The sequence below is a fragment of the Liolophura sinensis genome, chromosome 7 (assembly GCF_032854445.1).
Source record: "Liolophura sinensis isolate JHLJ2023 chromosome 7, CUHK_Ljap_v2, whole genome shotgun sequence".
NCBI lineage: Eukaryota > Metazoa > Mollusca > Polyplacophora > Chitonida > Chitonidae > Liolophura > Liolophura sinensis.
In genome coordinates this window covers 51,633,486-51,658,988 of record NC_088301.1, presented here as the reverse complement: position 1 = coordinate 51,658,988, position 25,503 = coordinate 51,633,486, and the positions used below count along the sequence as shown (strand labels likewise).

The window sequence follows — 25,503 nt, the reverse complement described above, 5'->3', positions numbered from 1 at the left end:
GGCATCCACATCCCTATATGTAACATCCCAATCTTTACATACAGGAACTCGGTTATATTTATGAGTGAATGAATGAGCTTTTTCGCCATAACTTAAACACACATAACTGTATGTGTTTTGTGTCATAGGCAATAAAAATACCCGTATATTACAAAGATATACGTGTAGCTTGTCCTTTTGATTAACATAACTCTAGTTGCAAAATGAAAAGGATATTTATTAAGCTGTGCCAGAAAAGATACGAGTTAATGAAAAAAGATTTATGTATAAAAACTGTAAATAGATATTCTATACAAAACATAAATTCATAAAGTCGAATGTTGACATCAAGTGAGTGCTTATAAGGAAATGTACTCACATACAACTGTGAGTAATCTCGTCGTATACATGTTATGAAAATCAAATTGTACACATAGTCGTTCAAGAGATCTGTGATGTCAGAGTTTATTATGTACACGAGTATATTCGTTGAATTTTTCTAACAGTTCTATCTTGGTGGTCGGTTGGGCACACTGGCTTGACTCATGTCGTATATACCTAGTGGTGGTGACCTTTTGAGATAGGTGAGAAGAACATTCCAGCGTTGATATTGGAAGGTTTTCTTCGTGAAACCCAGCACAAGAAAACCTGAGTAAACATGTGTTCTCCCACATGTCCAGTCTTATAACAGCGTTAGTATTATTTGCTTTTGACAGTGTTTACATATATCTGACTATAACCCGTGGTTCTACATATGGTTTAACCCATATATCACTTTAGAATGAATCAGGCCCCTTGCTTTTCATCATACTGTATATGCTCAGTATATACGAATTTATCATTACAATGTTTCAAGAATACTTGGTGGAATATTTCAGAACACTTTTTTTTTCATCTCGCAGGTAAAATGAACTTTTGAGTAATTCTAGTTCAGTGGCGGTTAATAAATTGCAATTATCATCACTGTGTTTTTGCCTAGTTCTGCTTAAGCCATTTTGCTAGAGGGCTTTCACCAGCTACCACACTGCCGTCGCTGCTCTGGTTTTTACTGTCTGCGCTGTACGTCTTTAATTATATTCTAAATTGTACCACATTCTTTTCATTTTATCTACAGTATGGGAGGTATCTTATATTGATGAACAAGTCTTCAAGATACATCTGCTTTACTAAACAGGTTCCGTTTATTAATCCATATAATAAAGCTGTGCATGTGGTAACTACAAGGAATGGTTCGAGGCCTATCTCTCAAGGGTACGGGCCCAGGTGTAAAGAGAAGCTGTCCCCAATTAAAGACAGGTAGAACGTATATTAGATAAGCCAAATTCAGTTGTCAGGATATCATGTGGCCTACGATGACTTTATCTCCTATCTTGATGCACACTACTTCATAAGTCACAACCCTTCTGAACATCTCAGAGTCCGTTGTCCGGTGCCATCTACATTTATCGTTCTGTAGTTTAGCGATGCATCATTCACTTCAAACCGCTAATGGAATGACAGATACACTGACATCGTCAACGCAATGCTAATCTTATCACTAAAGTAATATCTCAGGAGATCCCTTCATGGAACGACTGCAAGGGAGGTTACCATACCCCATCTAACCCGCCCACCCCCACCCACTCGGCCCACCTCGCCCACTCGGCCCACGTCCACCTTTACATGGATTACAAGTTTAGACCTGTCAAGATGGCCTCAGAGCTTATCATATTTGAGAAATGTTAAGGGTAATCTACTGATCGAACTACCACGAATGTTAAACTGAGATGCAATAAAAACATATATGAATGTTTTAATAATCAATAAAGAGACAATGTATAGGATGTTACGGATTATTTTCTAATTTTGGGATGATATGAACAAGGCAGCATTTTAAATACTTGTGGTATTGCATAAACATATGTAATACATCTAAATCAGATTTCGTCCCTATTGCTTGGCTCGAATCTGGATTGCTTTTTCTAGAAATTCCGAAAATGAATCGTCAGATGTAAAGTGGTATAACAGACATAACGCTCTATCATGTTGTATGGAGCCAAGTTTTTGAATAAAACCATTCCTCTTGAAAGTGTAATACACCATAATTAACATCAGCAACAAACAAACCTTTATCTGAACATATATGGTTTTTTTCGTGCTTTTCGGTTAATATGTTTTTTTATGTTTCTGATTTATTCGCTAATGGTTAACATGACTGAACTTTTGCTTTTTGGTGCAATGGTATAATTCCCATGGAATTACAGGTCGCTTTTTTGTTTTTCTCTCTGTTCCAGATGAGTCACCAAGATGAATTGTAAAGCCGTGTATACGTTATTGCTGGCATGGTGTTACAGCCTCACAACCGTCGAGACACAGGGTACGTATAAGTTACGCAAGCCATATGTCCTACCCTAGTTAACGGAGATTTAACATTCACTGTTACCATCTGCATCAGTCCTTTCGACCCGTTTGTTAATCTTGGCTTTAAAGGTTTGTTCGTATTACATGTGCTTACCATCTTGACCGAAACTGCCGGAAAGATACTGTTTACAAATTCGCTGATTCAGGCGTGGAAAAGTCTCCCTGCAGGAGCCTTTGACTCTTTACTTTTTTGTCTGTGACTGGTGAAAGTACAAGGTCATTTCTCGGACACCTACAGAGAGTATGATAATTTATCCTATACGGCAATTTCTGCTCTGCATTTTTCTTTCACAAGCCCGAAAGGAAAATTATATCTGATCCAATCATTGCCATGTGAGGTAATGTCCATTCTCTAAAATATGGAGTTATTAGGTTTAAAAAAAAGTATAATTGCGTTTAAGTATAAGTTAAACGCACACCAAGGTTAAACGTATATTTCGCTGCATTTTACTCATTTTTTAAAGTTTATCTTGTTAAATCAAGACTGATGTAGTGGATAAATAGTACTTTATAGTACAATGCCATTGTTTTCTTTATCTGAAACAAACAGCACATAATCGATCGTTGGTCTGCTAATTTTGTTTTGCACAGGTTTTATTATTGGCATTCTGCTTAGTACTTCTGAAAACATTTACCTGCAACTGGTGATCTGGAAATGTCTGAATTTTGTCAGTCTTAAGGTAAAGTTAGTCTGTGATACTTTGAGTAGATATATATGTATGCTGAATTCATGTCAGCATGCATCATGTAACACAGATTTTTACCATCAGTTGGTAACGATAATGTAATCAGACAACGTTTTTCAGACATGCAAAGTGTGGTACCAGTACGCACCATATGGTATGGTGGTTACCGGCGATTCTATGTTCTGTCTGGAGGTAACAGGATGTGACATGTGTATACACTATCTCGGGCTGTTCTTTGATATGTATATATATTAAACTGTACGTTAGGTGGAGCTGACTACAGGCATAAGCGGAATCCTATTGCAAATCTGCTGGGATGAAGTACGTGCGATATGAGTCTCGTTTCGTAGCGTCTTGAGACTCACAACTAAGAGTCTCCTATAACATTTTATTAGAAACAGGCAAACAATCGATAGAAGGACAAATACAATCTAGGGCTAGCAATTAGGTAAGCTGTTCTATTTAAAATTCTTAAGCACTCTTGTTATTTTGATCTGAAAATGACCTCTGTAAGAATGATGATACCATGTTATAATATAATGTGGTTTAAAATAGGACCTGTTCTGTGAACTACATATTCCCAGGTATGAGAAAAGATATGTGTAGAGGTGTTTGTTGTGTTGATAGATGTATATAAATTGACGAGAAAAACGACAGATGTGGGCCCTTGCCGCCTCGTTGAGAGGCAGTGGGCCTATTGTAGCATCTAAACCACAGGCAGCCACATTCATCTGAAATACAAGACGTTAGTGCTTATTATTACTTCACTGTGGTTTTCTCATCCAACGCAGCTTAAAAGGCTATCCCTCGGACCATGTAGGCAGACATATAAGGCTATAAATCATGATTGTCAAATATGTTATCATAGAAAAAGAGCCAGGTGTGGGATCACTACCTGTCTTGAGCATTACATTATAGGATACTACATGTACATGTATTTACAAGGCCAGAGATCATGTTACTCCCTGAGCTTGGCGTATGTTTGTGGTGCTGTATATGTGTACATTCAGCGCCAAGTTCTAACAGAAAAGTCAAAAATGATTTCATAGCTAGTTAAATGCAAGCTTTTCCTTTTCTCACCTTTTGGAATAGTGTTAAGTTTGAACCAATATTTTATCCCCATAGAACAACTATAATCTTTTAATTAAGATTCAGGACATACAGGTTAATTTAAGTCCTGTGAAGGCGAACGACTGCAAAACAATGTTCTGATTAATCATCTTACAATTTTACAAAATTATCAATAGTGTATTTAAGCTTTACAAATATGTGTATATTTTCGCCCAAGAGCGGTTTACCTGAGGTTGAAGTAATCAAAATGGCAATCAAAATGTCGTCAGTGTGTTCAGGCCCCACCTTCTTCCTTCCGATTCGGGACTGAAATAGGCATTGGGTACTCCCTGTTTGTAGTACAAAAAGTTGGCACACTTTGGAAATAGCTTGTTTAAGGATAGCCATATGCTACCGAGCCTCATTTACCTGGATCTGTAATATTAGCACGTAAGACATTTCAAAAACCCATATGTTATCGATCTCTGATATTAAGGCCGCATGGTTAATTCAATCCTAGACAACTAATTTTATCCCAGTTCTTCACATAGATCCTGTTTCAGACATAAATTTTGGCAACCTTTTTAGTTTGTGCAAACTTTTTTTTAGTTCTCAGTACACATTGCTAATGTGCCCGTATTACACCTATAAAACTGTAGCTAAACGGTGTGTATCTTTAAAAGCATGTTACAGGCAATTTTATATTGCAGCAGGTCACAATGTTTTGTGTAAGGCAATGAGGGGACATGGCTTTTGGGGCTTGCCTGGGTTACACCACCCTAAGGCTCTCCTGTCAGCTTAGTGCTAAACACCAAGCAGTTCAAATTGACATGATATATAATTTGACAGATTTCACAGTACATGTTAAAAGCAGGGTTAAATGATAAGAGTTGATACTTGCTAAAGTGTAAACAAAAATTGCCATATTTACTGACTCAAGTAAGCTATTTAGATAATTCTTAAATGAAGAATTTATTTTTTCATTGTTACAACTAGGATTACTACAGTTTCATTTGAAACCTGTGCAAAACTACGATATTAATATGACTTAGATGTCATTCTGTTGCCTAAGCGTTTAAGAGCTGGCACAGGTCTTTCGAATATGATGTTGTCAGAATGAAATTAATTGACAAATATAAAATGGTCTTTATGTTTTTCTCCTTCAGCAAGCGTTGTGTTTCGCACGGAACCAAACAATCCGAGGATTTACCTAGAAGCCACCAGTGGCACCTATGTGTGTACTGTGAATGCATATGACGAAGACAGCGGGGAGAAGCTGACGCAGTACAAATTAGCAAGGTTACCTGACGCTAATTATTTTACAATTGAGGAAAACAGCGGTGTCATTTCAACCTCTGAAAGACGTATTGAAGATTCCGTGGGCACTGTGTTCAACCTAAGGGTGTATGGTGTCTTGGCTGGCTCCACCTATGATATGAGTATCTCAGTGGAGGTTTCCAGGCAGAACGTGTATACGCCTGTCTTCGAAAATGCGGTCTACACGTTTTCAGTGTTCGAGGACGCCAGACGTTCGTCGTATATTGGGGCAGTTCACGCGACCGACCAGGATATCGATGATTACAACAAGAACTTGGAGTACTATGGTGTGAACAGTAGCCAATTCATTGTGGATAAGTCAACAGGAAACATATTTTTAAAAGAACCTCTTCCGGAGGGTGCGGTGGAATTTGACCTCACGGTGGTCGTGTCTGATCGTGGCGTTCCACCATTCTACAACAACATCTCAGTATTAATACGAGTAACCTCGCTGCCAGGTAAGATGAAATGTTGCGTATCCTTGAGTTCAGAATACTTGAGGGTTCCATTAGGAGCATAATGATTGATTTTCAATATTTGAGTTCGCTTATCACGTTGCGGTTTGACCTAAAAGCTATATTGATAAATGCCAAATGAGATAATAGTTGCAAGATAATAGACCTATCAGTGCTCCCGTCGGTATTCGTAGGGGCGTTAAACATGGATCAAATGTGTGATGAACCTGTTTACAAAAAAACTCTTTGATCGATGTGTTTGGGAAACATGGTTCGAACATTTTCCCCCGGTTTAGTTTTCCAGGACGTATATATCACAACAAGCTGTACTTTGTGGCACCAATAGCATGGCTATGAAGCTGTTATTATACACTACTGCTGTATAAAGTTTTTATGGGTTCTTTTTTCAGCCCCTAATGACTTTTGTAACGCTTTCACGGGAGAAAAGGGCACCGTTTGCTGGAAAACGCCAAACATCTCTGACGCCTACGACGGTTTCAAGTTTGCATACGGACGTGACGGCGAGAGGCTGACCAACAGCGAGATTGTTCCAGCTTCATTAATCGTACGCGATGAAGCCTGCGCACCAGTAGATGGAGCTGTAGTCGGGGCAAAATATTCCTTTTACACCTGGACGTTAAATGGGACAGAAAAAAGCCAGAGAAGCGTCGGCGGCAAATTTGTGGCCAGCCCAAATTCTGAAAGTAATAATAAAGCATATCATAATATACGTAACAAAAATAATGTTGTTTTATTGTATTTGTTGACTAGCTGATTGATTACCACAACACCAAATAGCGCATAAAAAGATAATGAACTTGGTAGATCAGGTTTAATTTCATAAAAATTGCAATTTTTTTAACATAAGGAAGACACACAATTAAGAAATTTTTTGTTTGACCGTATCAGCAAAAAACAGTGAACTTAAAACTTAAATTTGTTTCAGGCTTCTTGCTGACAGGTGAAAATTGTAAAGCATTTAATGTGTGCAATCTAGTTCAACCCTGTGCCAACGGAGGCAAGTGCTTGTGGAGTGGAGAGTTGCAGTTCTCTTGTGAATGTGCCGATGGTTGGAGGGGACAGAAATGCCTCTTGCAGGATCTTTGCCCAACTAAACCATGTTTTAACAACGGCCAGTGTGTCTATCTGTCACACCAGACATTCGAATGTCGTTGTGACGAGTCTCATTACGGAGATCGCTGTGAACATGCAGATCAGTGTCTAACGAGTCCATGTCAAAACAGTGGAAGCTGCACAAAGACAGATGATGGAAGCTTCTATTGTAACTGCACTGAATCTTACTCGGGTCATACATGCGACGTATTTGATCCATGTCTGACCAACCCTTGTGTTAGAGGCACATGTCTCAGAGAAGCTTCATCAGACAGTGGTTACATCTGCCAGTGTCCGGAAGGGTATAACGGAAGTCGATGTCAGTACAGTAACCAGTGTATTGTTAATTCGGGTATTTGTCAAAACGGCGGCACTTGTTTTTCCCTTGTTAACAGTTACTACCTTTGTTTATGTCCGGAAGAGTACACAGGTAAAAACTGTGAATCATTCAACACATGCGTGCTTGATATCTGCCAGAATAATTCCACGTGTTCTTTTGTGTCTAATAACAAATACAAATGTTCCTGCATCAGTGGATTTTACGGGCAAGAATGTCAGCACTACAACTTGTGCGCGGACAAACCCTGTCTTAATGGGGCAACGTGTCGAAATACTACAGACAGTTTTACGTGTGAATGTCTAGGAGGATTCTATGATCGTTTATGTGATAGGCATGATCCATGCTTTGAAAACCCCTGCGAACGCGGAGGGATTTGCACCGCCATTTCAGACTGGGATTACAACTGTACTTGCAGCCCAGAGACATTTGGCAAAAACTGTTCATATGTGAACTCCTGTAAGTTAGAATTTTGCAAGAACGGGGCAACTTGTGAGAATACCACCCTGGACGGTAGTTTCACGTGTCACTGTCCGGTCGGTTATTATGACCGGTATTGTACCAAATACGATCCGTGTGTTTCTTCACCCTGCGAGAACGGCGGAACATGTAATAATGTCTCCAGCCAAGAGTTCAGCTGCTCGTGTCCGCTGGGCTTCACTGGTAAGACGTGTTCTTTTATCGACCCTTGTGTTTCTAATCCATGTTTTAATGATGGTCGGTGTGAAGCCTTGTCAAATACCACCTTTAATTGTAGTTGTCATCCAGGTTTTAGCGGGGAAAAGTGTCAGTATTATGACTTTTGCATAAATGACCCTTGTGGCGTGGGAGGCACGTGCTGTTTGACTTTTGATACGGGAGAGGTATCGCTGGTGGGTGATGAAGCCACACCGTTTAGGAACGTGTCTAATTTCTTCACCTGCTTATGCGATGAAGATTACACAGGTGTGTTTTGCGAGACGGCACTGGGTGCTTGCCTCTCCAGACCTTGTCTTCACGGGTCAACGTGTCACCTCCAAAATCAAGGTTTTGTTTGCTCTTGTCCGAGCAGTCATACAGGTAAACGCACACTGAAATGTCCTGCACATGTGCTATACCCCTCTTTCTCTGACACCTGGCTTAGGTATGTTACTGGGAATAATTCTGCAGCAGTTGATTTGTCTCTACTGTCGAACTGTCATCGCATTTAGCCGCTCATTTAATGTAGAAGACGTAGATCCACGGGTCTGGACACTGCCCATTCTTCTGTTATATTTCACATATTCAGCCCTTCGTATCACCAGCTTTTCCGTACTTTATTATTCGCTATAGGATTGCTAGATTCTCGAAGTCTTGATCCTTCTTGCCCCCTCTTTTGTTTCTATGTCCAGTGTCCTATATTTGGAGGAAAATGGTAATGAAATCATGTTGCACGCGAAAGCCAGTCAGCAATGCTTTATTACCTGCCATCAGTCACGATATGCTCCTCTATATCATTCTGGTGATGTAAGGCCTAAACTCTCTGTGCTTTCAGGAAACATTCTCCTGCGCTCTGAGGTAGTCTTGATTACTAACACTCCCTTCCATTTACCTTCAGTCCTTGCCCATCTTATACACAATCATGATTAATAAAAAATATGAAGGAACTGTAATATTTCAGAATTTATTAGATTAATGGAATATCAGTTATCGCCATCAGCGCCGTTGACTTTCATGATCAGTGCGGCATTTTATTTGTTCAATTTAGATTTTCCGCCATATCATGGTTAAAACCTCGTAACGGTTACTGGAACTAGCGCTTACTCAATTATCGGGTATAATAGGTCTACTTATTTTCTCTCTTCGTGCGTTACCTCGTTAAAGTATCAATTTTCACACATAACATGTTTGCAATTCCCCCCATAACGGTTTCAACAAAAGTATCTCTTAGTGTAGTAATTTTCAGTGACTTTTGATCTTTATTTTCATCCGTTTTGGTCTTACTGCTGGAACAGTAATTGAACTTCATTATTTAATGCATTTTGGTGTTATTTTAGGAATATTATGTGAAACACAATTGCCGTGTTTTTCATCACCATGCCGCAATGGAGGAAAATGTTCTGAAGGAGGGGCACATTACACGTGCACCTGCACGACAGGGTTCACCGGAAATACCTGCGCAGATGAAGGTAAGCGTTATGCCTGTTACCTGGGGTATATTGACTGAAGGTTGTATTTCACCGGCTACGTGAGACCATTTGCAAGCTGTCACACTATCGTCGTTATACTGTCTTTGCTCTCTGTGTTGTAGGTCTATAGTTATATTGTAGGAGAGCATAAACTCACCTTTATGGACAGTTTCATACCTGATGTCAATTATCGTGTATACGTTTTGAGACTGTTAATACCTAATACTTGATGATGTATATAACGTGTTTGTTTTGTGCAATCACATTTTAAACTCCAGTTGGAGTTGGAGTATGAAATAATAGAATTATTTAAATCACCGCATTTATTCATTGTATAATTGGTTCCACACAGGAGTATTGCCTGAATTGATTAGATAGTACTTGTTGGTCTAAATATGAATGCCGTCACGCTATCCGCCTCATTCCAGTGCTTTGCCCCAGTGAGCGGACACAGGGTGTTTCCGGGTCGTACGCATGGCCGAGTACCGGCTATAGGGGCTGGGCCCTGCTGCCTTGTGCACTTGGTCCCCGAGGACAGTATGCCAAGAGACGATGTGGTGCCACCGATGACGGTGTTAAGTGGGAATCACCGGAAACAAGTAATTGCACAAGTGTAAGTCGTGTGTGTATTGATCATAAGTGGATATAATTAGATTGGAAGTCCTCATGAGTCAAGTGCTCTCGTTTCAGATGACACCGATAACTGTTTTGTAATTATCGGTGGAGTGTACCAGTTTCGACTGAGATTCTAACACTGCGAAAAAGAATAGAGAATACCTAACGGCGTTGTAGTAGTCTGCTACTTTTGTACTAAGGACATATGATTGAAAAGCTAAGTGTATTTAAAAGGTCCAAGTTGTATTTGTTAAATGCTATTTACTAATATTTTTTTACTGATCACATGATCTTATCCGGAAGCCAAGACTTGACTGACCCGAACATTGCTCTTTTGTATTATGTGTATATCTGCATAAACGAAGAGTCTGCTGGTGTACTCGATTCCTGGTTCCTTTGCCTTTTTTTAAAAAGTTATTGTATGATAAATGTGATGACAACACAGCATTTGTGTAATTCTAGCCCATGGAGTGACGTCTAATAAATTTCAAATGAGAACACTGCAATTTTGTTTCACCCAATTCTGCTCAAGCCATATTTGCTTTTGTGGCATGTAATTTGCTACTGTTTAAGCATTTACGTGAGCAGTTAGAATAAAACCCTAAATGAGGTAGACTGACAATAGGCCGTATTTCACCGGTTATACGTGACAAGTTGCCAACTACCACACTGTTGTCGCTGCTCTGTTTTTCCTCTATGCTGTGCATCTTTAACTATGTTATGTGTACTACCTTCAGTTCCAATATAGACCTGATCATGTTCATTTTATTTGACGAGGTTGGAGCGACATTAACACGCTTACATACGAGAGCAGATTTAAGTAATAAGCTCATTGCGTTTGACAATGTCCGCTAGTTTTGCCGATTTTACTCTAGTTCATCGGTCTAAAAATTCCCCTTCCCCACCCCACCCTAGAAAACAAGATAAAAAGTATTGACACCTGTGAACCCACATCGGTATTTCGTTGTTATACAGGGGTTATATTTCCTCTTGTGGTGCAGTGCGTACCAGACAGACGAAGGTTAAAAGCTATACATTTGTCTTGGGAGTATTGTGCTTATCAGATAGACGAAGGATAAAACCGTTGCATTTGCCTTGGGGCGTTGTGTTTGTCAGAGACACAAAGGCTAAACGGCCACATTTGTCTTGGGATGTAATACTTGCCAGATAGACGAAGGTGAAAACAGCTACATTCGTCTTGGGGTGTTGTGTGCTTGTCAGGAAGACAAAGCTTAAAACCGCACATTTGCCTGTGGGTGTTGTGCTTGTCAGGAAGACGGAGTTTACAAGCGCAACATTTCTCTTTCGGTTTTGCGCTTGTCAGAAAGCCATAGTTTAGATGCACTACATTTGTTCTGCTATTATACAGAAAGACGAAGACTATAAGCGTTGCATTTCTTTTGTGATGTTGTGCTTTCCAAAAGGGCGAATGATACAAATATTATGATTGTCTTATTGTATTGTGCTTTCCACAAGGATAGTTAAAGTGCTAAATTTATCTTGTGGTATGTTGTGTTTTATAGAAAGACGAAGGTTATGCAACGGAACAACTGAAGATGTTAAAATCCTTAACTAGTGATCCTGCAAATATGGGACCCGACGACGTAGCCAATGTTGCCACCGTACTAGAATTTGTGTTTGAATTTTCGCTGAGAAACAAACAGGTATTATGTCCTTTCAAGAAGATATTTATTGTATTCTTCATTCTGTGTGACGTGCTGTTTGTTACCCTTTGTTCATTTGAACAGTTTGTCCTGTGTACGAAAACGTGCATGGGATTTACACAAGAGAATATCTAGCACACTTTCTTTTAATACCAATTCGAATTCATCTCCGAAAGTTGAATGGTGTGATGTGTTGCTTCAGATTTTTCATAATCTAAAACCTGACCTGTTACTACGCATGTAGCGTAAATGCATTTCGATGTCACTTAGTTCATCAGGATCTAGAGATGTTAACTTTAATAATGGATGACTCTGTTTCGCTGCAGATCGCCAACGACCTCACCGAGGTGGTCAGTAATGTGATGGATGCCAGGGAGTCCGTATTAAAAATAAGTCAGAGTCGAAACAGTAGTAGTCAAAGGTATTATTATTGTATGTTTTCATAATTACATTTGTTCAATGTTATAGTCCAGTTTGTAGGGTGTGTTTATATCCGTTTAATTCATACATGTGGGTGCAGTTGAAAGCCAGTGTATACCCTTAATCGATCGATTATCACATCAGATTGGTTAGAGGTATATAGCGTGGGACAAGGGACATAACTCTTTTCACTTGCCCGTTAAGTATGGTAAGGGATATTTAGAAATTCTTAATATCAAAAGCATTAAAGGAGAAGAAAACCTAAAAACACGACACTATCGACTGAAAAGAACACATTTTTTTTGTATCTGGTAGTGCCTGCTGCATAATTTTGCCATTTTTCCTCGCCATACACGTAAAGCCTGAAAACCGGAAAGCTGGCATAAATCGTTGAGCCCATCGCGTCCTCCATCTTTAACTCCTGTAATTTATGCTGAGGAGGTGTTGCCTCTGAGCCAGAGAGAGTCATTAACACTGCCAGCTTGTTCGTGTAAACTCGGAACTTACGTCCAAGATTCTGGTTTACCGATCGTCAAGCGGAAAACGAACTGTACTGTTCGCTATCTTTTGACAAGAAGGGTTCTACCGGAAATGTACGATCTTCACTTCGGCGGCAATTCTCCTCCTAACACAGAAGACTTCAGGACTAGTTCTTAGGCAAAATGGAGTCGCCCACACAGGATTTCGACGCTCACTTTATTTATAATTTATCAACTTGAGGTACATGTTAGAATTTTTTATGGCATTCACCTGCGAGGAAAAGCATACTCTTTTCAATGGTATTTGATTGATATTTAAATTTTCTTCTCCTTTAAGGCATTACCATGTCCCATTGCTACAAAATGATGTTTTTCCTTTTAATATGAATATTTGGGTAGGTCTTACAGCAACCAGATAGTTATGGTTTCTCCCGGGCTCTGCCCGGTTTCCACCTAGCATAATGCAGTCCGCCATCACATAACTATTTTGGAGTAAGACCGGAAACACTGAATAAATAAATAAAATTTGTTCAGTAACTGACAACGTCGTGTGTTTTTTCTAGCCTGATATCTTGATCTGTTAAATCCATAAACCTGTTCACCTTCTTACCTTCTATCCTTGAGTGCAACGCAAGACAGCATTCAAGTTAATATATAAACATCTCATCTCTTTGCAGAATGGTGGGATTAATCGGGAATTTTACGGCACAGGCGGAAGTCGTGGAGGGCAGCAATGTGACTCTCTCCACAAAAAACATTCACGTGGTAGCTCTTGATACATCAGAGAATGTATCTGACATTACCTTCTCGCCGGCGTTTTTGGATACCAACAACATGTCGATGGAGGTCAGAATATGACATCGCTAATGGTTTTTATCTTAAAGTGGAACTGTTTTGTTTTGTTTTGTGGTCATTGTTTTTAGAAATACAAGAACATTTGCATTCCGATACTATTTTTTTTATTTTTGTTTGTCCATGGTGTTGGATTTAACTGTATATATTCGCTATACCCAAAAGACATTTGGATTATGCGTATAGTTTGTATCAAGTCTTAACACATACCTTGTTTTGTTTTATTTTGTAAAAGTTTCCCTCTGTTTGTTTGTGCCCACAGACAGATGCAACTATTGTCATTCCGTCCAGCATCATCCAAGACAACTCTAGTGATGGTCAACGGTCCGTACAGAGACTGGAATTTGCGGCGTTTAACACAGCCAAGTTTTTTCTTGACGAGTACACGGAGGAGAGTACGGACACAATAGTCATATCGGCTTCTCTGACAGGACGTCAGATAGACAACCTCTCCGAACCCGTAATCATCCATTTTCCCGAGGCATCGGTAGGGGCTGTTGACAGTTTTAGTAAAGTCTAATATATATTGAAAGTTTCAGCCTTTGGAGCTGTATTAAAGTTTATAATTTTTGGCCTAGGAAGCTTTCATAATCGATTTAATACAATGTTCACATTATTTTATAGTCGTGGGATTAAAACTTAGGAAAGTTACATGGATAATCCTAATGTGACTGAAAACATTACAGGCATTCCTATAATGCTCAATGCATAACACAGGTAAGCAAAATGCAGTGAAGAAGAGTTCATCTATAGCGAATAACGACGTTTTCGTTCTTTTGCAGCCGCATCGAAACTATACTTGTAGATTCTGGAATGAGACAGGTAATAGCTTGAGTGTTCTTACAATCAGTACTAAAAAAAACTACAGTATATAGAGTAAAACCAAAGCAGCGATGGCAGTGAGATAGTTTACTAATGCTTATACGTAACCGGTGAAATCCGGCCTCTTGTGAAATTACCTCGGTTAGGATTACTGTTCCTGTATATACATAAACAGTAGAAAATTACATGCCCAGCAACGTGCATGTCCCTTAGCGACATAGATTAAGCACAACTGGTAACAAATACCGGGTTATTCGTTGCAATTTATTAGACGTCACTCTGTATTCTTATATCTAGTGGACGTTCTAAATAAGCCTAAAATTAGCCTGGGGTAATGAAGGCTTTATTATTTCATCCATTTTTTCTGAAAACGTGCTTGAACTGATATAGGTTTTTCGGTTCCGTCTTGGGTTTTACGGTGATATGCGCACGTAGGTAAAATGCTTCAAACAAACACAAAACGGATGTTTGAATTTTTGAGGATATATTTACCCATTGTTTATTACTCTCATGCACTTTTGGTCCAGGCGGATACTGGTCGACAGAGGGCGTAGATACTGTTCCCACCATAGACAACTACACCGAATGTCACACATACCATTTGACCAGTTTTGCTATCTTAATGGTAAGTTGAGAGAGATTTCCATGTTTTGTGAATAAAGGAGCTTATGAGTTCTTACAAGAAATAAAATATCGTCAAAAATGGAATAAGGTGTATGCTTTCTTTTTTCTGTGAAGATTGTGTGTGTTTTGTGTGAAAATATTATCATATTAATGCGTCTAAAGTAATTGCCTTTTCAGGAGGTGTGTTCAGATGAATTACATGTACTTTCAAAACCATTTGACTGATAACTCTGGTTTTGCACTGATGAAAAGAATTGTCTGTCTTCAACAACGTTTGATAATTTATATCTGATGTAATGTTCATTCTGTTACAGGATCCCTCTCCGGACTACAGAGTGGCGGCTATTCATAATATTATTCAAACCTACATTACCTACATCGGCTGTGGTATCTCCATGTTAGGATTGACCATTACCATTATTACTTACGGCCTGTTTAAGTAAGTTTTTGTGAAAATGGTAATCTGTTTCTGCTTACCCTTCTTAAGAACAGCTACGGAACATCAAAGCTCGCCGGTGATACCCATATTTGTATTCTATATGAAAATTATTTACGCACCAAGGGTTTGAAATTTGATTTTGATGTCTGTGTGGAAAACTACAACGTAGTGAGTAAAACCAGATCATCGAGGACAGTGTGGGAGTTGACAAGTGCTAACATATGAAATGGACTGTTTGGTCACTTCACCTTATTTAAGTTTTAGGTCAAACTGCAGAAGTTCATCAAAATCTGTTGCCTGACCCTGTCGAAACACTCATCAAACACTGTCGCCACACACGACTAAACACTGTAACTAAACACCATCAAAGACTATTACCCAGGCACTAGCAACAACTGTAGCTAAACATCATCAAACACTGTTGCCAGCTACTATCCAACACTGTAGCTAAACACAATCACTGTTACCAGGCACAAACAAACACTGTAGCAAAACACCACCAAACATTGTTACCAGGCACTATCAAACACTGTAGATAAACGTCACCAAACACTGTTGCTAGACACTATCAAACATCGTAACTAAATATCATCAAACACTGTTGCCAGACACTATCTGTAGTCTGTAGTCGACCTACAGTTCTTAATGCACCCGTTTCTTGGGGTTCATCCAGAGTTGCTAAAACCTGTGCATGTGTAAAATAAGACAATAAATCCATAAATTTTGGTTTCCAGTTCAAAACCATTCGGTGGGAAATTCTGCCAGCAACCTGCAAATGGAACATCACCAAACACTGTCGCCAGACACTATCAAATACTGTAGCTAAACACCACCAAACAGTGCTGCCAAACACCATGAAATACTGCTCCCAAACAGCATCAAACACTGCTGTCGGACACCATCAAACACCGCTTTCAGACACCATCAAAAACTGCTCCAAGACACAATCAAACACTGTTACTAGATACCATCAAACACTCCTCCCAGACACCATCACACACTGTTACCAGACACTATCAAACACACTGCTCCCAGACACCATCAAACACTTACCAGGCCCCATCAAACATTGCTCCCAGACAATATTAAACACTGTTACCAGACACCATCAAACTCTGTTACCAGATACCATCAAACACTGCTCCCAGACACTATTAAACACTATTACCAGACGCCATCAAACACTGTTACCAAACACCATCAAACACTGTTACCATACACCTTTAAACACTGTTCCCAGACACCATCAAACACTGCTCCCAGACACTATTAAACACTGTTACCAAACGCTATCAAACACTCTTACCAGACACCATCAAACACTGTTACCATACACCATCAAACACTGTTCCCAGATACCATCACACACTGTTACCAGACACTATCAAACACTGCTCCCAGACACCATCAAACACTTACCAGGCCCCATCAAACTTTGCTTCCAGACAATATTAAACACTGTTACCAGACACCATCAAACTCTGTTACCAGATACCATCTAACACTGCTCCCAAACACCATCAAGCACTGCTCCCAAACACTATTAAACACTATTACCATACGCCATCAAACACTGTTACCAAACACCATCAAACACTGTTACCATACACCATCAAACACTGTTACCAGACACCATCAAACACTGTTACCAAACACCATCAAACACTGTTACCAGGCACTATCATACACTGTAGATAAACAACACCAAGCATTGCCTGTGCTATTTGGAATACCGGTATTGGAATTATACATAATTTAAATAGAATACCTAATTTATCCATTGTTTCTTTTGATATATAGTTATGGGACATACTGGTTATATTTCAGGTGCCTTCATGGAGACAAGTCGGGAAAAATCCTACTAAACCTCTGCGTCTCAATGTTAATGCTGAATATTGTGTTTGTCCTGGGTTCCCAGAAAGGAAGTCATTATGGGCGGGAAATCTGCATGACTGTAGCCATACTTATACATTACTTCCTGCTCACAACGCTGATGTGGATGTGCATTGAGGCAGGAAACATGTATAGAGTATTGGTGACTGTGTTCACCAAATACACTGACTACTTTATGCTCAAAAGATGTATTATCGCATGGGGTAAGTACAGTGGTAAATCGCCCTAAAAGTTCTTAATGAACCCGTTTCGTAGGCTACATCAATAGTTGCTAAAACCGTTGCACGTGTGAAATAAGATTTTAAAATAAATAAGGTTTGTTATTCCAAAAATTAAATAAATAATAAATAAAATAAAATAATTAAAAAAATGAATGATAAAATAAATCCTCCGGTTTAAAACCATTAGGTGGGAAGACCTGCCAGCAACCTGCCAGCGGATGGTCGTGGGTTTCCCCCGGGCTCTGCCCGGTTTCCTCAGACTGAAATGCTCTCCGCCGTCGTATAAGTGAAATATTTTAGAGTACGTTGTAAAACGTCAATTAAACAAATAAATAAGTAAATAAATAAATAAAACAAGTAATAAATCTCTCAGTATATGTGAAGCAAGAAGAATAGTTTGGTCTTTTAATAAATTAATTTCGCTTTCTTTTTCGAAACCTTTACATCATGTGCGAAACCTGACATTTATACATACCTCCGTCTTCTTATGTTCCAGTTTGAGACCTTTATTGTACATGTAAAGAAGAACATTTATTCCTGTTCTTTTCATACAGTTTTAAGATGAACTTCAGACATAGCACCTGATTTTTATGATAACATCATGGCAAAAACTTATCTGCATTTTGAAGATCAATCAACGTTTAGCCTTTTATCATAAAGCCATCAAAAGTACATCAAGCTAGACACTACGTATATCGTTATGCATTTATATCACTGTTTTTACTGCCTTCATCCAAATTCTACCCAATTGTCTTCCACCCGGAACTTCACAGACCGTGATCGTTATCCAGTCGGATGCGTATCTGTTTACACAGGATTTTAGCGAAAGAACAATTTCAAATGTATTGTACATAGTGAAATCATTTAAACAAGGTACAAATAAGTTTGAGAAGGTTATCAAGCGATCCAAGAAGTATTTTGACATCATGTCTGTGACAATAAACCATGCAGCACCTATAGTTGTTTCTGCTGTTTTAGGTAAGAACGTTTTTGTCTCCACTCGTACAGGGATAATAAAGTACTTGTGTTATCAAATTTCACCTGCAATGGGACGGCCGGAAAGTACTGTGTGATTGTATAATGTATTTATTAATAATCAGATATCGAGTCGGGTGGATCGGCTTTTTATTTTTTTTTTTTTTGATCAAAGAAGTAAAAGAAGCTATATATGCGAAGCGGCGTTGCATGAATTCCTCGACAGTGTGTCGAATTGTTCTTCCAACTACCCGATATACATTGTTATGACAGAGGTGTTTGTTTGGCAACAGACAGGTGGAACATGGGCGTTGTGCATATTTCAGGTGTGAAAAGTCGAGTTTGAGCTTCCTTTTGAATCTATATTTGTGTTTAAGTATATGGTACTACACCTTGAATGTATATATCGAATTTAGAGACTCTATGTATAAGCTACAAATACATACTCGAGTGGGAAGGAATACGCCCGTGGTTAAAGATATTGTTTGTCCTTATAAATTGTGGATCGATATATTGACGCCATGAGACAAAGAAAACATCTTTTGAGTATTCTACATGAGCACCTGGAATAGTTTGTTTTGTTAACAGACGAAGTTTTTGCTGTAGGATTGACATTAACATATACTATATAACCACCAATTGAAAGAGTGCAATTGTTTTAGCTATCGAAAATCATTAGAGAACCAATATTTATTGTAGCATTGTTTAGGGACCATACATTCTGTAAAGAGTTAGGGTTTGATCTGTGTGGATGTCCAGTGAACTACAATACCGACTAAAGCACCCACGATGTTATGTCTGAAAATGTTTGTACTAATTTGGCGCAATTTTGAACTGGGCACGTTGGGTACACAATCTAACGTTGGTACGCATTATGTGAGAAGAATCATACGGGCTCCTGACTTATTCGCAAAGATTTCAGTGCAGTGGTAAATTTACTGATTTGTTTAAGATTGTTATGTCTGGGAACGCGGCCATTAGATGAAAGAGTTAAGCGGAGATAATGTGAAGAAACATGGCAATGCTTCTTTCCTGGGTGAGTAGTGATGTATGGGCCACCCTACTTGCTCGCGTAGGAATCCCTTCAAATCAGAGTGTTCATGTTAGCCAGTACAAACAAGGAGATTTACGTTTTATCGAAACGCAGAGATCGTATCCTTTCCAAACCATATCTTCACACGTTCGAGGTATATTTGGATTTAGTAAATGTGGATTTAAAGATCTGCTAGAATAACAAGCGGAAAAAAACATGGGACCGCATAAAGCCTCATGATCCAAATAAATGCTTTCTTTGATCAACGGTAAAGATGATAGGTGACGTCATTTACTTTTGGATAGAGCCTACGCGAAATAAATAATTCCATCTTAGACGCCAGGCTTTAATTGAAGCCATAGTATTCGTGATGAACAAAACTTTGTGAACAAATGTTTCTCGATTGAATTTAAAGCACGCTGTGTAAGCTTGTTCAGAGGTCCCACTCTAAGCAATCGATTGTACTTGTGCTGTAAGCGGTCCCACAAACGCTATTTTCTCTTAAAACAGAATACTATTTATCGATCGCTGAAATTTTCTTTGATCGCCATTGATTGCCAAGAACCTTTTCCTTTCAGTTGCATAAGATTAGAATCCTGAAAGACATCGAGTTGAAGAAAAATCCACCCTGTTATTAGTTTTCGATTTTTGGAAATGTCTTTGTTGCTTTTAGGAATTCCTGCCATAATTGTTGGGATAACAATGGGCGTCAGCTTGTCGAACTATGAAACACAAGACGAGTTGTAAGTCGATTCAATTTCCTATGCTCATAAGTAAAATACTTTTTAATTAACACATCACTCTCTTTAGACAGCCTAGTAAAAGATGCAATTCTGGACCTCAATTACGGCCTCATTAGAAAAACCTTTCTGTTTCCAACAAATAGCTTCTTATTGTGAAGAACGCACTATGCCTCTGTGCTAGAACAGCAATTTTTAATTCTCGGTCGAAATTTCGCTGAATATTTATGAATTTCCCGTTGTCCATATTCATATATTTTCACATTTCTATCTCAAGATGTGAGATGTGAAGTTATAAGTACAAGTTAATATCACAGTTAAGTCAAGGACAACAATTGCGCTTATTTCAGCCCACTTTCTAATAAATAACCCAGTCATCAGACTATGATTGTCGCAGATCAGATTCCAGTCCATATATAATGGCCATACGCTTAAACCGTTAATTATCTTAATGTAATATGCGAAAACGCCCTAATGGTCTCAGAAGTCTGGAAGTTGAATTAAAACTCATTTATCATTGTCTTCTTCAGCGCAAATTATAAAGGCTTATTTTATTTCAAACTTCTGACAATTCAGTGGGAATGTCCAATAAATGAAAGGTCAATATTATTGTTTTAGAAGTACTCAAAAAGTAACTAAATTCTTAAAAGCTGGTGTTTGGTGATGTTTGCAAAGCTAAAAGTCAATATTTACAAGTTAATCACTCAAATTTTTTACTGGCTACAAAAATTAATGTACGAGATAATGTATTATAAGAAATTCCTAGACTATGAACTTGATGGTCATGAGTAGCGCTTTCATATGAAATGTTTCAAGTTCACGATCGATGGCCGTGTTGCTTGTTCTTTTATCTCAAAACACAAGCCACACATATTGACAGGTGGCGTGTTTTAGCTTTTTGAAAAGTCGCCAAGTCTTTGTTTGCTCAATGCTTACATGTTTCTTTCATCTCTTCACCAGCTGTTTTATATCGCACGCCAGTACCACGGCGTTTTATGTCGCGGTGCTCGCCCCAGCTTGTGTCATCATCCTCATCGACATCGTCGTCTTTGTCATGGTATCCCGGGTGATTATGAAGCCCAGGTTCACCGGTCACATCAACGCTGTGGACACAACGATCACAGCAGCTCAGGTCCGAGGAGCCTTCACAGTCCTCGTTCTCCTCGGCGTCTCCTGGGTTTTTGGACCCCTGGCAATCAACGAGGCAAAGCTGGTCTTCAGTTACCTGTTCTGTATTGCCAACGCATTTCAAGGATTTCTCATATTTATTTTCCGATGCTTTATTAACCCAGAGGCCAGAGCTGCGTGGTTACAGTTGATCAGAACGGGTACTTTCAAGCGAAGACGTGGCCCAACTGTTCCGACCACAACATCGTCTGCTTCCAGAGGGGAGTCCAAAGGCAATGGCGCCCTTGATGATTCCAAACGTAATACTATGGTTCTGAACGGAAATGTTTGGCATACAGACAAATACATCCAGCGATCACACTGGGACACAGCTAATGGCTGTGAACATGAAACGCTGAATGGACACAGTAATGGACATAGCAATGGGCACAATAAAAAACATTTGAATGAAAAATACAATGGAGTGAACCACAATTCATCAACCAAGTCCCGTTTCAGCAAAAAAGACTTTACCCAGTTATAGCTTCGACTTATGTGATAGAGCTTGGAAGACATTTACGAATATAAAACACACGTGTTTGCTTCTTTACAAAGGATCGACGCCCATACGAAGCTCTAAAGAACACTTCTGAATACACGATGTTGATATACTGTGTCCTGAAAACGATTTGCTTTATACGCTGTATACATCAGTACGTTAAGCTGTTGTGTCATTAGACTGTGCTAACAAGGGCGTGGCTGAAAACCGTTTACAAATGTCTGTAATGGTGGGTAAACAATTCGTCGTGTATCAGACCTTATATTCTCATAGTTGCTTACCACGAATGTACAATTGTGATTCCCACCAAAGAGTATGATGTAATATGCTATTGTAGAGAAACTGTACAATTCTGGTTCCAACCAAAATATAAAAACTCACCATGCTTTTCTCCTTGATTTTCGGGGTTGGAACGTTAACGTCTATACATGTACAATGTGTATGTTGATTACTGAATAGCCATAAAAACCACAGTGCATACGTATTTTGGTTCAAAAGTTATGTGATGCATAATAGGCGTTTGTAGTTTCTGACGTTTGAATTACCGCAACAGAAATGATATTAATTATGGGCATTTTTATGTAACAGAATGGCTTACTTTGCATCAACACCTTAATGCTGTAAAGTCAAATTATTGGTAGTCTTCCTTATCTCCTTTTACTTGGGTTGCAGTTAGCTCACAATGTAACCTCGATGTCGAAATTCATTCTAGTATTGGCCTACATTATACATCTGTGCCTCAGTTATATTTTCACTCAACACCAGATCACCAAATCACAAGAATTTATTAATAAATAGTAGTATATATATATATATATATATTTATATAATAATCGTCACCACCACCACCATACCTTTCCGTTCATTTTTATAGGTATATAAATATATACAGCCTACATCGGAAATGTGTAGAAGTTGTAAATTCTACGTCTTCCTTACTAAAGGGAGACAAACAATGATCGCTATGTTTGGCCGATATTTACATGTGTAGATTTCACAACTTTTTTTCTTACAAGTAAAAACCTACGTAAGGCCGAAAGGGGGATATACTGATCTGGTCCAGTTCTTTTTCAGTGATGAAATTCTCATCATTCGCAAAATGTGAAAAGTCATTGACAAATGGCTCCGAAGGAATTTTCCAAACATTTATTGAGATGTAAATATTGTTTTCCTTTCGTGTACATGACCCTCTCCAAACTTTTAGCAGAACACAGGGAGTGCCGTGCACTCTTGCATAGTTTTGACAGTCAGTGCCAGAATTCAACTTCCTTTCTCTGCAGCTGTCTTCCATTGGATTATACATAATTATACGACGTACCATAAATATACATTCTTTCATACAAATACCACTCATTGTAAATAACACAATTCGTAAAATCTATTCATCCATATAATTCCTAGCTTGTTTGTTTTTTAGTTAAGTGCCATATGTCCACAAAGGTAGTCAATGATAGCTCCAAAGTGCAATGTGATAACTCATGCTGTCAGTGGGGATATCTTCCGGGACTGTGTATCTCGTGGGATGTATATGAAAATAAGGTATCTATATTCAACATTGTTCAACTAATCGGTATTAAAACCCTGTTAGTGTATAATCATTCGTATCAGCTTATATTGATGATTGTGTATAAATATTATCTGACATCGGTTTTTGTTTCCAGGGTATGTCTAAGATTACCTAAAGTGTGCTCATGTATTTGTACTTATTGTAATGTTGATTTCTCCAGAAGTGTGTCAGGTGATGCTAAAGTGTGCTATTTAGCATTTCATTTTGCGGGCTATAACAGGACACACATAATGATTTATTGTGGCACACCATACTCTGATATTTCGAAACAGTTGATCGTTTCCGATTGGTGAAACTCAGATTTACCGCCAAAAGGAGTTTAAAGACTAAAGTCAATTTTTGTATAACTAGTTGAACATATTAATTTTAAGTTAATAGAGGGTTTAAAATTAAGTTGTCAAAATTAGCACATGGGCACAATTTACACAAAATACATCCGGCACATAATAATTTTATTACTTTTTGCCGCTGTATGTCCCACACAATTTGTCCATATAATAATGATATTTGTGCCAATGTGGTGTAGCATTAATAAGTGTTAAATATCACGTGATTATATAGAAATAAACTCAATTCTGACACCAACAAATTAAGTTACTCTTATTTATGTTGGTTTTGTGGTAACGGAATGTATGTTTATTGCCTCTTGTTCAAGCCTTTAATAATAACGTTTTATTTCGTCTTCCCGACAAGAAGCCAGAACCTACATCTGCCAAATCTTTGGTAACGGAATCTCTTCTGGTAATATTCCTATAGTAAATCTGTGTTGATGTTCTAATACCGTTCAATCTGAATACTCCAAGCTTTAAGATAATGTTATTATGCAAGCTGAAAAACGAGTTGATGTGCTGAAATGCCAGTCCAGGTTTGACAAAAACAATAGCAATTCAGCCAAAAATGACCGTGGTGTGATTGATGGTTTAATCTGCTAACATCAACGCGCTTGTTCCTTTCTCTAGTGTTGATCTGTTACAGTGCTGTTTTGATCTGGCCGGTCCAGAGCACATGTATGTACTGTCAAATGCCTTTTTTCGGCATTCAAATACAGCGACTTTTAGCACTAATAATATTCCTATATTGCTCTGACGTCTATTTTTGCATTTTTGAAAGATTTTTTTCAGAAATTATAAATTAATTCATAGCGCTTGTATTTCAAATCGGTAGGGATTAAGAGGGGCGGGATCCGACATGGCCTTGGAGAAGGATTTTGTTGATTCTTCCGCTTTGACTGTTCCTGAGGCCTTGGTGACAATAAACGGTTGACAACGCTCGTGCGGCAGTTCGTGGAGTGTAAATCCGTTGCAGACGACTTGTCCTACAGTGTTGTGCTTACCTGTGTGTTACAGGTGGGAAAGTTTGTCATTAACTTTCCAGAGGTCGATGGTTAGCTCCGCCCATACAACTGACTACTATTGTATATGCTGAAATGTCTTAGGTATAGCGTAAGGCAACTATGAAATCAACCCAAATTCACAAGGACATGAAGATACATGTACAGTATGTGTCGTCGCTACGGTAGTGTTTAGGTTAATTTATCGTCTTATAATGGTTGTTATTACGGACCAAGTTGAAGAGATCCATGCTTCACGATCTGAAGACCACTGGGTACATCGATCATTCAGATCACCTAGAATTAATAAACATTAGCAGCTAGAACTTTTTTCTTAAAAGATTGCAATTTTTTATTTAACAATAAGGCGAGACTTCTCTGTGGTTTTGTGGTATAGCAAACACATATACCCCTATTTCACTGACTGCTAAAAATTGAAATCCATATTTAGATCATGCATAGAAAGTTTGAAGTTATCTTTAACATAGATTGCATCATTACGATGACTATCATCTCTGTCATTGCCTATAATGTGAAAATCGGGACTAAAATATCATGCCAGAAGTCGTTCTGCAGTATTGATTAATGCCAACGTCTGAAATGTCTTCCATTATAAGAAATGTAGCTATGCCATCGATATTCAGTCTAACTTCTAGAGTTAATGTGGCTAATTTACAGA

At 38.6% G+C, this 25,503-nt stretch overlaps 1 protein-coding gene across 4 annotated transcripts in view; it reads left to right on the top strand.

The window, feature by feature from the left end:
* Positions 1 to 24,077, top strand: part of LOC135471789 (cadherin EGF LAG seven-pass G-type receptor 3-like) — a 35,564-nt gene extending 11,487 nt beyond the window's left edge. For 2 of the 4 annotated variants that reach the window (XM_064751127.1, XM_064751126.1), the window contains exons 2-17: positions 2,253 to 2,335; positions 5,282 to 5,890; positions 6,298 to 6,591; positions 6,834 to 8,396; positions 9,353 to 9,484; positions 9,913 to 10,097; positions 11,623 to 11,763; positions 12,090 to 12,184; positions 13,340 to 13,508; positions 13,777 to 14,001; positions 14,297 to 14,336; positions 14,864 to 14,961; positions 15,275 to 15,399; positions 17,227 to 17,495; positions 20,195 to 20,264; positions 21,222 to 24,077. In XM_064751127.1, the coding sequence (XP_064607197.1) occupies positions 2,266 to 2,335; positions 5,282 to 5,890; positions 6,298 to 6,591; positions 6,834 to 8,396; positions 9,353 to 9,484; positions 9,913 to 10,097; positions 11,623 to 11,763; positions 12,090 to 12,184; positions 13,340 to 13,508; positions 13,777 to 14,001; positions 14,297 to 14,336; positions 14,864 to 14,961; positions 15,275 to 15,399; positions 17,227 to 17,495; positions 20,195 to 20,264; positions 21,222 to 21,912 (4,776 nt within the window). In that variant the 5' untranslated portion in view covers positions 2,253 to 2,265 and the 3' untranslated portion in view covers positions 21,913 to 24,077. The remainder of the gene's footprint in view (positions 1 to 2,252; positions 2,336 to 5,281; positions 5,891 to 6,297; positions 6,592 to 6,833; positions 8,397 to 9,352; positions 9,485 to 9,912; positions 10,098 to 11,622; positions 11,764 to 12,089; positions 12,185 to 13,339; positions 13,509 to 13,776; positions 14,002 to 14,296; positions 14,337 to 14,863; positions 14,962 to 15,274; positions 15,400 to 17,226; positions 17,496 to 20,194; positions 20,265 to 21,221) is intronic. The other 2 variants (XM_064751128.1, XM_064751129.1) reach the window with 2 other exon arrangements.
* The last annotated feature ends 1,426 nt before the right edge of the window (positions 24,078 to 25,503 follow it).